This window comes from Orussus abietinus, unplaced genomic scaffold, assembly GCF_000612105.2.
Source record: "Orussus abietinus isolate OABI.00-Male unplaced genomic scaffold, Oabi_2.0 scaffold16, whole genome shotgun sequence".
Lineage (NCBI taxonomy): Eukaryota > Metazoa > Arthropoda > Insecta > Hymenoptera > Orussidae > Orussus > Orussus abietinus.
The window spans coordinates 735,797-750,110 of NW_019394714.1; the positions used below are offsets into that span (position 1 = coordinate 735,797).

At 44.3% G+C, this 14,314-nt stretch overlaps 1 protein-coding gene across 1 annotated transcript in view; it reads left to right on the forward strand.

Annotated features, from left to right (window-relative positions):
- LOC111674072 (laminin subunit alpha-1-like) overlaps positions 1-10,269 on the forward strand; it is a 35,478-nt gene extending 25,209 nt beyond the window's left edge. Inside the window, exons 3-13 of the mRNA XM_023433094.1 lie at positions 1,293-1,535; positions 3,281-3,511; positions 5,619-5,855; positions 5,980-6,141; positions 6,567-6,863; positions 7,885-8,145; positions 8,293-8,540; positions 8,746-8,980; positions 9,276-9,502; positions 9,644-9,831; positions 9,941-10,269. Of these exons, the coding sequence (XP_023288862.1) occupies positions 1,293-1,535; positions 3,281-3,511; positions 5,619-5,855; positions 5,980-6,141; positions 6,567-6,863; positions 7,885-8,145; positions 8,293-8,540; positions 8,746-8,980; positions 9,276-9,502; positions 9,644-9,831; positions 9,941-10,269 (2,658 nt within the window). The remainder of the gene's footprint in view (positions 1-1,292; positions 1,536-3,280; positions 3,512-5,618; positions 5,856-5,979; positions 6,142-6,566; positions 6,864-7,884; positions 8,146-8,292; positions 8,541-8,745; positions 8,981-9,275; positions 9,503-9,643; positions 9,832-9,940) is intronic.
- The last annotated feature ends 4,045 nt before the right edge of the window (positions 10,270-14,314 follow it).

Genomic DNA, 14,314 nt, shown 5'->3' on the forward strand with positions numbered 1-14,314 from the left:
ACTCACTAGACTCGAAGAAGGAGCTTTTAAAGCCCTCTGAAAGTGAATAGTGGCGGAAATATGAGACTTGGTTCTGATGAGTAGTGAATAAAAATTCCTCTTTTGGAGGAATTAATTTCAATGGAGGGAACAGTTTTAACACCTGAAAAATCGCGCGTTAAGATATTTCGTTGGTCGATCGGTGGATACATCTTTTAAAAAATGGCATCGCACAAGCTCTTCTTTCACGTCGCCTTAACCTCTGTAAAGTCGGCGCCACGGGGAGCAAGACGCGCTCGGAGTGGAGGAGAGTCCCTCAGCATCCCACAGGACCCCGGCGTGCCTGGAATTAATTGCCCACCAGGAGGGCACTGCAAACACCGCAGGGATCCTCAGAGACAAAACAAACAGGGAATTCCCCCTGTCCCTCCTGGTGACTAACGTTTACTAGAGCACCCTGCGCATCTCCCCCGTGCAGCCTCGGGTCCCTCGGGACTCATTTCAGCCATTTCTCAACCCTTTTACGACGCCCAGGATAAAGCTTAGAATTTCCAGGACTTTCCGGGACATCCCAAGAACCCTTCCTAAAACGACCTCGCGAGATTACACGCGGAATAAAGCTAAGGAGAATTTAAATAACAAGATTCCTCTAGCTCCCCCGGTACTCGAAGTGGGCGCCTCGAGTTCTGAAATATTTTCCAATCCCCCAGGAATGGACAATTCGGCGCTTCCCTCGGGTTCTCCTAGGCAAGTGGTCCTTCCTTTACCTGTTAATAAATTCTTGAGAAGGTGGGGGATTTTTTTATATTTTATTTCGATTTTTATTCCGATGGTCCAGAGGTTAGGAGAGGCCTTGCGGAATCCTCTCCTGGTCTCCCTTTTCTTTTATTCGCCGCACCTTGAAGAGCCGTTGGTACGCGTATAAATAGACGGCGAATCCTCGGGATGGAAGAAAAAACGGGAACGTTGAGCCAGGTCAGGGTAAGATTGGTCCCTGATGTTGCACCGGAATCTTATGCAACCTCGCTATCTAGGATCTTGTCACTGTCGAGACTCTCCAAGTGTCGCTCTCTCCTGCTATTCGTCCATTCTGCCTCTCCTACGTATTTTCTCCTTCTTACCCGGTCAAAGAATACATAATTTACCTCGGTGAGTTCCGTCTTTGCAAGCCCGAGGAGACGTCAACCCCGTTAAGAGAGTCGCATGCTCATCGCGGATCCATTTACGGGATCGTTAAATTTTTTCCACATTTTATTAGATACTTTTTTCTTTTTGCGCTTACGCACTTTCATGATGACTTTTTTTTTTTCCAGGTCTATCAGATTGCCTACGTGATAGTGAAGGCGGCGAATTCGCCCAGACCGGCAGCCTGGATTTTGGAGAGGTCCATCGATGGGGAAATCTTTCTACCATGGCAGTATTATGCACCAAGTGACGAAGAGTGCTGGGGTCGGTACTCGGTGCCACCAGTTGCAGGGAAGCCGGTGTACTTGGATGACACCGAAGTCATCTGTACGAGTTTTTATTCCAAGCCGACCCCCATGGAGAACGGGGAAGTAAGTGCCCCATATAGGGATCGATCACTATATGTAATAATACAATGTATAAAAATGTAAAAGCCCACCTTCAGATATTCCCAATTACCCCAGACAGGGAGATATCGCCTCTCACCAATTCTTCAAATGAATTAAATATTTATAAATCATTTGAAATGATCAAATGAATTTTTATCGATCACTCGGATCTAGGAGATATATTTTCCCCGATATCTTTGAAAGATTGTGCTGTACGAGCAGTTATTAAATAATATCGTCACCGAGCACTGAGCAAGATCCCACCGATTGCCGTTTAATATCGCATACGTGGCTTCCGTTAATAAGGAGCGATGCATCCCGGGGATTAATCCTTCGGTGATCCACGCCAAGATCACTGATGTCCTCTTATTCCTCTTCCTTATCGAAATCGAAATCAGTTCTCCTCGAGATGAGATTTACATCCAGTTTCGTCGGTGTCACCTAAGCTCCCAAGGGATCAAAAGCTCACGGGAATGAGATTCCGATTGGATTCCCTTCTGCAAGGAAATTCCCCGTTGCGGATTCTTTTTTTCTTCGGTATTTCTCATTTCTCCTCTTCGATATGACAATCGGATTGTTTGAGGGAAAAAAATCATTTTTCTCTATTTTTATTATTGGAGGTGTCATGTCGATTTTCAGGGACGCTCGGGTCGCGCTGAAAAAAATCGCCACCCTAACCTCGAATTTAGTAGAAAATCATCTCGAAGATCAAAATGGGGGTCCAAAAGGTATCGATAAAAAATGGGGTCCGGTCCCAAAAATACCCTTACCTCGTTCCAGAGGAGGAATTCCTGGATGGCCCCTTAGGGGTTTCGTTTCCTCGTTAGCGGATTCGCGGAGTGTACTTGGCTCGGTATTTCGCTCATTGGCGCGATATATCAATCGACACGAGATACCAGGCGCCCCTTAACGAGAGGCCAGGATTATTCGGCGGTGCCTTTTTACCGAGGACGAAGCACGTGGACGCGTTTTAATTAGCGGCTCGCGCGAGTTTGAGGAGCCGGTAAATCAGCCAGAGTCCCGAAACGGGAACGGGGATTCGATAAGATCCCACGATCCTCCCTTATCCTTTCCCCCCCCCCCCCTCCGAGGGGGTACAAAGGCGTAAAACTGGAACCCAGGAGTCTCCGGAGTCCCGGGAGTCCCGCGGGAACCGTATAAGGCCGGCTTTCCGTACATGGCCGGAATGTAGGATCGCCGTTTTTGTCATTCCGCCTTCTCCTCCTTGTTTTTCCCTCCTCGTCTTCCCCTGCTCTTCTCTTCGGCCTCGACACGCGTCCGTTTAACGACCTCTGATTACCCGGAGTCTCTCCTCGAGTCCTGAGCTCGTTATCACTCGACCTGACCGAGGATGACACCTTATGAGACCTCCACTATTTCCTCGGGAATCGGTTTAAACGATTTCCTTATGTGGCTTTTGCACCCCGGTATGATTGATAACAATTTGATATGATTGATAACAATTCCAGCTTAATATCCTGAGTGAATGGGTCGGTGATTTCCGGTATTAAAATCGATCATTTCCTCAGTGAACCTCCACCTCTTAAGGTAGTCGATTGAATTTCAGCAGAGTTGCTCTCCCAATTATTCTTTCCTTTTAATGAAATAAAAATAAAAAAAATCCTGAATTAACTTCCTGTATTCCTTAATGGGGAAAATTTATTTATTCCGGGATTTCGAAATGGGGTATTTTTATAAGGACGATTTTTTTTCTTCCCTTGCTTCAGATACACACTCACCTGGTGAACGGTCGTCCTGGGGCGTCTAATCACAGCACGAGGCTTCAGGAATTCACGCAAGCGAGATTCGTCAGACTTCGTTTCCAGGGTCTGAGAAGACGCGGTGAGACGATTGCAGACAAGAGAAGAGCCTTCTATTCGATAAAGGAGATCAACATCGGAGGACATTGTCTCTGTTCTGGCCATGCATCCAGGTGTAGATACAGCGTTCACCATGGGGTAAGTTGGGGCTAAACTAAAAATGTCATGGCCAGAAAATCAATTTCTACCTGCATTAATTCGATTATTCCTATTTATTATTACCGAGTTAATTATTTATTCCCCCATTTTGCCATCGAAATCAAGGGCATCTACAAAGAACCGCAGAAAAGTGCTCGTTAAGCAACACGTCGTCGTTTGCGTCGATCTAAAATTAAGGAAAACTTTATTCCCTCGTTTTACTGGCCGAGCGATGGATTTTACCGGGGAAATAAATCCGTCGGAAGCACCATAAACATGTCGCACGTTTATCCCATAACATTGCACCGTTTCGTTTACCATGCATCGCTCCGAAAACATGCCCCATAAAGCAGGGTGTGTTTTCTTAAAAAAGTGCTAATTATAAATGAATTATTCGTGTAAATTGAGAGGAAGAGAGTTTGCCCTGAGGTCAAGATTGAATATGCTGTATTTGTATATATATAAAATTATTTATTTATGGCCAGGTTGAAAGACCAAGCCTTATTAGGTCAGAAACTTAGTTCGTTGCAAGCCGAGCAAAGCGGATGCAAATAACTGCATCGGTAAGAGGGAGAGCTCGTACCAAAGAATACAGCGACATTAATTACCATTGTCCTCAACATACTTTCTCTTTATACGGTTTGCCGCAATTGGAGGCCCCACGTGGCTCCCTAAATATGGACATTACCAAGTTAAGAGACCTTATCGAGGTGGTCATATCTCTCGGAAACGATGGGACCGATCGAGGCCATCGAAGGGATCATTGACATTATCAACAGACATTTGCAATTCGGCATGTTCTACGGGCGGAATGTTTAAAGGAATCTTTTGAAATCCTCATGGAATTTTTTCGATAATTGTTTATGTATTAAAATTTGAATAAGGATTTTTTTTCTTTAATGACTCAATCGTTTCACTTTCTTTGACTCGGATGTCGGTACCGATTTTGTCTTTTTTTTTTCTTGAGTTTGTTTGGTTTGAGGTATGTCAATTATTTATTTTTTCTTACCATTTTTGACAAGGATACGCTACTTTTTTTCCTGGAGAGATTTTCAACGTTGACAAGTGAAAATCCCCGGTGAACTTGTTAAGAGAAAATCTTTTGGACGCTCTAGTTGCGGGTGGTCCCTTTAATGACATCGATCTTCAGTGAATCACAATTGCCCTCCATTAACGCCTAAAATTATTTACTGCCGAGATAATGGCCAACGAGTTCACGGAGTAATCAGGTATGGCTCGAGCAATTACTCTTTAGTGCGAGCCGTAATGAACTCGAGTTGTATTTCACGAGGAGACAAGTGACATCGGGTGGAATCATTTGCCTTTGAATTTCGCTTCCACTCGGGCCTCGATTTTTCGACACACCATTACTATAAAAATATAAAAAAATTACGAGAAAAACTCCGAAAGTCGGATTATCAAATTTAAACGGCGGTGAACAATTGACACTTCGATACCGCGAAAAGATGTAAGGATTTCCATTGTGATGGATTTTCAAGGGTGAAAGAATCGTCCCATTTTTTTTTTTTTTTCCGAACGATCGTCCGAACTTCCGTGAAAGCGATCGGCCAAGGAAGTCTGAAATCATTGCAGAAACTGGATAAATAATACCACCGGGCGTATTGTCTGCTCCATTGACGACAATGGAGGACTTCCGTCGGAAATGAGCGCGAATTGAACGGCAAGTATCGCTCGAGATCATTTGTTTCGATGACTTTTGCCGCGGTGCAAGTGCTTTATGATTCGAGTCCCGACACTTGACTCGAGTACAATGACTCACGAGTCATTATTCGAAGAGCATTGTCACCTCGTATAAAAAAAATCAAAATCGACCCTCAAACGTACGCCGTCCATTATCGATATTAATTCCACGGTCGATACCTGGTATCCTGTATTTAATCTTTAAATACCCAATAATTATTAATTATCACAGAAATTCCATGCAACTCATGCAATCGATCAATTTAATGATTAAACATTCGATTTTTTTCTTATCAGCGCATTAAAAGTATCACACATACAATAAAAATGATCGACGCAATCGGTGAAATTATTGATTAAAAATTATTAAGACCCTTGTTTATCGATTTTTTTTTTTTTTTCATAGCACCAAGAATGCGAATGCGAGCGTCACACGTGCGGTGAGAATTGTGATAAGTGCTGCCCCATGTACAATCAAGTCCCATGGAGGCCAGGAACAGCTGGCAGAGGTTTCCACTGCGAAAGGTGCAATTGCAACGGGCATGCAACTTCCTGTCGGTACGATCCGGACGTGGCTGAGAAGAGATTGTCAATGGACATTCGTGGAAGGTACAGAGGCGGCGGTGTATGCTTAAACTGCACTGTAAGTTAATTATTTTCACGTCTCTTGTTGTTTTTTTTTTCCTCACTCTGAATCGCGTAAATTGGGGGCGATAGAATCGACAGCTGACCATTTCCTCGTCGATTGCGTGGATAATCGATTTCAGGAGCATACCGCCGGCATCAATTGCGACAAGTGTCAAGATGGGTATTACAGACCTAATGGAGTGTCGCCACATGCACCGGACCCCTGCGTCCCATGCAACTGCAACTCGCATGGCAGTACCGGTTACTGCACCCCGGACGACTCTTTCACGAAAATGGGAAAGGTGAGACTCTTCGAGATTCTTTTTTTTTTCTTCTTCGAGACGTTTCGATACTTCCTCAAGATTTTTCTCATAAAAAAAAATTTTTTTTCCTCACTTTTTCAAACTCCCGGGATTTTTTTTTACTTCCTGGTAGGACTTTTCGGTGAGACCGGTGATGTCTCGGGTAACAGGTGCCTGCGAATTTTCCAAGATTTTCATTTCAGACATTTTCCAGTTTTCTTTGAATTTTTTTGGGGGATCTTTTAAGAGTTCAGGAATTTTTTGGACTTCTTGGTGAGACCGGTGATGTTTCAGGTAGCAGGTGCCTGCGAATTTTCCAAGATTTTCATTTCAGACATTTTCCAGTTTTCTTTGAATTTTTTTGGGGGATTTTTTAAGAGTTCAGGAATTTTTTGAACTTCTTGGTGAGACCGGTGATGTTTCAGGTAGCAGGTGCCTGCGAGTGCAAGCCTGGCTACTCGGGCTACAAATGCGACCAATGTGCAGCGGGGTATCGCCAGTTCCCGGATTGCATGCCCTGTCCCTGCGATTCCCGAGGGATCCTTCCCTCTCACGACTGCGAGGGGGATTGTCTCTGCAAGGCGAACGTCGCCGGGGAATTTTGCGACCGCTGCAAGCCGGGACATTTTGCATTAACTCGCGACAATCTGGACGGTTGTCTTCCCTGCATCTGTTCCGGTATCACCGGTGCATGTGCATCGGCGAGACTCGTCTACGCGGCGGTAAGTTTCACCTTAAATATACCGAATATTACTAACCATCTGGAAATATAGATTGAAATAATTCGAGATTTATATCGACAACCTGACAGAGCGAGTCCCCTAACCCTAAGTGCATACAAAGTGCACTTTTCAATGCACCACTCCCGTGAATGTATAATCACCGCGTATATATCAGTCTCGACACGACTAGAGCACAATTATCCCCTCGACGACAGCTTTCACCATAATGGGAGGCCATGTCAACCCGATCGGCTCCTGGTTATCATTTTATGGTTATCAGCTGATGACCGCAAGTCCCCTGAAATTCAATTAGTCTAATGCCTGACGTGTTAAAAGTGCGTTAAGGCCTTACAGACATCTCTGGTCAGCTGTATCAACACTGACACAAGTGCATCGATACAATTTCTGAACTTCGACGCCATCTTGAATTTTCTGAAAATTCATTTTATGACCTTTATGCCCATTCTTGCGCTAACTTTGACACCAGCTCGGGGATGGATCTTAAAGTCTCGTAAAGTGCAGTTTCAATTACGCGATCCGACGAATCGGAGCTCGCTGGACCCGTTTCAGATATCTCGGGGCAACTTTTTGAGTTTTCCCTCGAGCTTCTTCTCCCTTTCGACGCGGCGATCTCGACGATCTCTTGACTTGTCGGAATCGAACCCCTTTCTGCCCCGATATGGACGAACACGAGTAGCTGGATGCTCCCAGAAAGGCGCGACGGAGAGGGGCGGTATTGTACCTTGTTCTTATCTCCGCTATTTTGCGACAGAAATTGTTTAATCATTTATCAATCGGCCGGATATCAAAGTAATGGCCATTTTTTCCCTGGGTCATCTTAGTCATTATCCATTTAAAAAATGAAATGTGACGTTTGACATGAGAATCTCAAGATTGCCCAATTAAAAATATAAAAATTATCATCCTGGTCATGAAATTAAATAAATTAGAAATGTGACGTTTCACGTGGGAACCTCGAGATTAATCAGCTGAAAAATATGAAGATTATAATTTTTTACAGGTGTCCACCCTCGACGATTGGATGATAACTGATATGAACGCCACTCGCGCCATTATCCCGACTTTGGATGCCGATGACGGTGGATTGACGATCGCTGCTTACGAGCTGGACTATTCTAGTCCTTTTTGGTTGGCTCCTCCAGTTTATGGGGGAAATCGACTGTCCTCTTATGGGAGCAATCTCACATTCAGCGTAACATGGGTCGTAATGCGTGGGGACACAAGTGGAAAGCCAACAACAGAGGCGAACGTTGTCCTCGTGGTAGGTCAACAATTCCTCCGACATATATTTTTTATTTATATTCAGGATGATCCTTGAGGTGCAGCTTGGATATTAGGACCTCCGATGCAGGATCTTCATCCGTTAAGTGACTAATTATTAATAGTTACTCTGATTTTTCGATTTCAGGGAAACAATGGTATGAGGCTCGCGTACGGAGAGGAACAATACAACGCGCAAATGGCGGAAATCTCTGTGCCATTGTTCGAGGAAGGATGGTATCACGTGAAAAGCGAGGTCGAGGATGTTCCAACGAGACTTAGGAGGACGGAATTTAGGGGAGATCCGGTAACGAGGCTGCAAATGCTGCAAGTACTTGCGGACGTGAAGTACCTCATGATAAGGGCGCAGTACCACTCGGAGCAGATCGAGGGAAGGTGATTAATTTTTCTTCTTTAATTTTAAACTGCCGAGGTATATCCAACGTCGCAGCTAAAAAGGAAACATAATCATTTGCATTGTTTGTACAGCGTGTTATTATTTAAAAATTAATTTCACGGTTAAAGTGGATTTTCATAGGACTTCAATTTTTTTTTTCCGGCCAAACTTTCCGAGTAATAACGATTTTCTTTTCAATTGCAGACTTTTATCGGCAGTTTTGCCAGTCGGGGAGAAAAGCGAGGCGCAGGATAACGAGAGTATGGTGGAGAAATGCGAGTGTCCTGAAGGATATGCAGGACTTTCCTGTGAAAAGTGTTCCTGGGGATATGTTAAGATCGTCACCAACGGGTCTGATCACCAGGATCGACATTTGTGCATGAGATGCAATTGCAACGGGCATTCCGGCACTTGCGATCTAGCCACAGGCGAATGCGGCGTAAGTAATCTCCCTCGGATATTTCCTGAAATAATTCATATTTCGAGATAATAATTTCAATCGCTTTTACCGACTGAGCTGGCTCGCAGATAAGACTATCGAGTGTTGGTAAAGCTCCTCTATTGGCACACCTAGCTCCTGTGCATTACTTCTGTTTTACCATCGGATGGGAATATATATGATAAGGAATTGATTCTTTGTAATCACACCTTCCTCAATTACCAACGTTACCCCCTTTTTCTTGGGTAATTACCCTAGATAATGAATTAATATCGCTGATTATTCAATTTTCCAGAGCTGCGAGCACAACACAACAGGGCCGAATTGCGATCGCTGTGCACCTGGTTATTACGGCGATGCAATTGTCGGTGCACCTAATGACTGCAAGAGATGCGCCTGTCCATTGACACTAGAGTCTAATAACTTCAGTCCTAGATGTCAACTGGACGATTTGTCGAATCTCGAAGGAGGGTACGTCTGTACACAGTGTCCTAAAGGATACACAGGAGACCACTGCGAAAGGTAAAATGATTTAAAATGAATAAAAATGAATAATTAGACCGTATAAAACATCCATTACCTCCATCCTGACCCTAGAACATGAAAATAAAATACAATTGTACCGTACAAACCGTGCAAATCATTATTCTTTCTTATTTCCAGCTGCGATGTCGGATATTTCGGCAGCCCTTCGATTCCTGGAGGTACTTGCAAGGAGTGTCCTTGCAATGGAGGTCCTTGCGAGCAGGACACAGGACGTTGTTTGGAGTGTCGAGGTAATACGGAAGGCTGGAAGTGCGACAAGTGCAAAGAAGCGCATTACGGGGACCCGTTGCAGCAGAACTGCATGCGTAAGTGTTGTAATTCCTGGTTGCATTAAGTTAAACGTTTAAGTGTTTCTTTACATATATGCATGAGAAAACGTTACACTAATTTCTTTCTTTTTTACTTTTAATGCAGCTTGCAACTGCAGCAAGATCGGCAGCAAGTCGATTATCTGCGACCCGGTGACCGGCCAGTGTCAGTGCGGATTACTTTTTACCGGAAGAGATTGTTCTTCTTGTATCGAGGGTTATGGCAATGTCACCGCTGGTTGTCTCGAGTGCGAATGTGGAATCGGCGCCATTGAAGAGGTCTGCGATGCAGTTTCCGGGGAGTGCAAGTGCAACGACGGCGTTTCCGGGTTTCGGTGCGACAGGTGCAACGAGGACCACTATGGACTGTCTCAGGATGGCTGCTTGGGTGAGCCAATGAATTTTGTCAATGGACTTTTGCATGCCACGTTATGATTACCCCGGAATATGAATTTTTATTGTCACAAGTTACATGTTACAAATTATGAGACCCTGATCGGTGGCTCGTCTCTTCAGAGTGGTTCATGAAATTTGGAAAAATTGCTATTTGAACTTTTTTTTTCATTCCGGTACCTTAACCCTTTCAGCGATATGGACCAATAAGTGCGTCCGACGTTTGGTCCAATATCGCTAGGACGTCCTTATGAAATTCGCCCTTACGCCAAATGGGCTCAGCGATGAAAGGGTTAGGGAGGTGTATGTTGATTCAAGTAGCTCGAGGCTGAAGAAGCTGAAGAAGTTGAAGAATCGGCCTTGTAGATGGTCGTAGACCTGAAGACTGCCATAAATTGCAATCATTCGGCTCCCCAGGGGACAATTCCCGAATGTATCTCATAATTTCCACGGAACAAGCGTCTTATCACCACGTGGTGTCACGCAAAATCGGCCTATCAAAAGAACCGAAAGATTCTTACTTACTCTAAAAATGATTCTTACTCTAAAAATGAAAAGCGGGAAAGCTCGACCTGGAAACTTTTCTTTCGGACACTTAGAGCTGACATTTACGGGTTAATTTTCGATAACGCAATCGGTCAGCTCCGGGGTAATAACCTGGACGTAAAACGACGGATTTATCGGCAGTACGCCGGTATAAAATAATTACTGTAATGTAATAAAATGCGAAAACCCGGGGAAAATTGCCAGTACCGACACTGGGGATTTCAGGCACCCGACAACGAAGTACCGAGTCATATCCGGTAGTTTGCCGGCATTCTTTACGGTTAATATTTATCGCGGCGATAAATTCCGAAAATGACAGAAGGAAGGATCTGCATTCTTGGCATTTAACGCCAGACATTTCGTGCAATCACCTCGTAGCGCTATGCGATGTTACGTGTGCGATAACGAACGAGTAAATAAAGGTACCGAGATGCCGGGTAGTACTTTTAAAATCGGGATGTTAGGTAACAAATGCCGGAGAAATTGCGGGTTACGATGCCCTGTCAATTACGGCTCTCGGTGATAATTCGCGAGGAAAGAGAAAAATCCCTCCACTCGGGCCTGATATCACATATCGGTTCTCTACGAAAAAAAAAAAAAAAAAAAAAAAAAAACATTTAAGGTCTTTGTAAAAAATCCTATATGCGAATTAAGGAAATAGGGGGTGATTAGTAGATGTGGGATAAATGTTTGGTTATAGAATAATGGAAAAAGAGGGGAAATAAATAATACTCCCAGGAGTGGTGCGAGGGAACGAAAGTGCAACTGCAGTGGCCGGTGCATTAAGTATTCATGGTCGGCTTATCGTCCCTCGACTCGGTCGGGAAAAATCGGGACACGCGCTAAAAGCAAGCCCGACCGAGGTTTATGTGACATAATTAATGTAGCGCGATTTTAACGCCCCGTGTTAAACACGAGGCTGGCAGAGTTTAATAAGGCTGTATATTTCGTGCCGAGGGATTATCTCGCGTTTCCCGTTTATTTCGCTCCCGTTTATCCCGCGGCGAGTGCTACTTTTGGATGTGAATGCAACTCTTGGATGCGCGTGCAACTTTTAATGGGAATGCAACTTTTGGATGCGAATGCAACTTTTAATGCGAATGCAATTTTTTGATGTGAATGCAACTTTTCATGCAAATGCAACTTTTAATGCAAATGCAACTCTTGGATGCGAATGCAACTTTTAATGCAAATGCAACTCTTGGATGCGAATGCAACTTTTAATGCAAATGCAACTCTTAGATGCGGATCCAGGAAATAATTCCCACGAAGGACCCCCCGCGCAGATTTCCGGAGTGTTAGGATTTTTCAAATTCCAGAGGGAATTCCAACGAGATCCAGGCCTCGGGTTGCCGATTCCTTCCTCAAGATCGCGATCTGCGCGTTTCTATCCGCCCACGCGAGCGTATTTACGCGAGATTCGCCGCAAATATAAAGACTACCAGGAGGGAAAGGCGACTTGGTCCAGCATCTCGTTAGGTCCCGATCGCGATCGTAAACTGCGAGTGTCCCTTGTGCCTTCTTTTCTCTTATTTCGAGACATGGAAAATCTTCGATCCATTCCTTCTGGTCGATGCCGGATACCGTTCGCGAGATACTCCATTGGAGTACAAAAAATATTAATAACATAAAAAAACCCGAGAAATATGAAATATGCCCCAGGAAAAATGTGAAAAATATGAAATGTGCCCCGTGAAAAAAAAAATATATATATATATGAAAACTGAAAAATCTTCTATACCTCCTCGTATCCCTGAGATATATCGTCTTGGACCACGAAGAGATAGGATTACTCTCAAAGTCTCGCGAGAAAGCGAACTCGTGATCCGGACACCTTTGACGGTCGGTATCATCTTTCCTTGGCTTGCGAAACCGAATCAGGAAACGCCGTGTCTCTTGACGCCTTCGTCGAGGAAAGAGCATCCTAGAAAGACGGTTTCAAGACGGATATAAAGAGACCAAAGACGAATTTATCAGTTGATTTTCCAACACTCGTAATGGGATCTCACAGGTGTTCATTCTTCTTTTGCGTTGGTTTTTTCATTTGTTCGTACCCGGCAAGGATTTATTCACGATCGCGATCAGGTCCTCGATGACGTCCACCGTCATCGGGATGATTTATCGTCTCCTTCCTGATCGGAGGGGCTGGAGGAAGAAGTGCACTTGCAGCTGCACCCTCCGACTGGGAGTGGAAGACTCGATTGCACTCTCGGGATGCAAGAAGGATTCATCTCCGATACGCAGGTGGATACCCACGCGAGAGGTGGGCAGATACCTGCCTAAGGTAAATTTTCATGCCGTTTCCGGAGATTTTCTACCGAGATCCTAGATGTACACTGCCGGACATAAACGTATTCCACCACCTTAAGGGGGTGCCAAAGTGACAGAGTCCCTCGTCGCGAAACTTTTCTCCGAGCTGGGTGTACCGAATCGTTTCAAACTTTACATCGCGAATGTGGAGACTAAAGGAAAGGTTTTGACACCCATGAAATTTCATATTTCATACAAAAAAGTACTTGAATGTATAGTATCAAATTATTTCCGGAAATTCAGGGTTTATGGGTGCCAGGGATTTATTTGGAGATTCATGTTGCACCGTCTGATAAGATTCGGTAGTGCCGGTGATAACTCATTTCTTGGGGTCAACGATGATACCTTCTTGGGTCGCTTTTCTTATCGATCGGACCTCCCGATGATAAACCACTGTTGAGGGCTCGCGAGCGATCATCGCGAGATGATCTCCCGGCTGATAACGGAATCTCCATCCCACTCTCTGGACGATGATAAAGGGTACGAATTATCACCGGGAGAAACGCACCTCTCGGGCCCCTGGAAATATGCCAAATGGAATTTCATGAAATTCCTACCACGAAATGATAGTCTTAAGGGGATGGGAAAATTTGAAACTCGCCGTTCATCTTGGAGTTTAGATGAAGATCATATTTTTGCATCGATCATTCGTCGATTCGAAATCAAAGATAGGTGGTTTTTTTTTAATTTCGATATTTTTTATATACTCGGTACTGTTCATTTTTCCATTTTTCTGCTTATCGGACTCGGTGATTTTCCTTCGCCGTTTCTTCTCTTTATTTTATTCGCTTCTCTTTACTTTCTCCTCTTCTCTCTCTTGCCTAGCTTTCTTGCCTACCCGTGAGAGTCTTCCATCGGCGAAACTCGCGTGGGCGGATCTCGCAACAGGAGTCTGGAAATTTATTTCCATGTATTTGCAATTTGACGACCGTCCGATAGTTTAAGTCCTAAACCGAAAGGGGCCCAGGGAAACGTACGATTTCCACCGGGGAAATTTATCCCCCACATAGACGGGGATTTTTCAATTGAAAATCCTGCCACAGAGTTCGAATCCCGAAGGAGCCTCTGGGTACGTAACTCGCGATGGAATGTTTCACACGGTCGGGAAATAATTGAAAGTGCGAGTAAAATGAAGAAAAGCATAGAATCCAGCTGCACCGAATTGCAAGCTGCAGTTGTATACCCTGGAAAAAATATCCAACCGAAGAAATATTGATTTAATTCCAAGAAT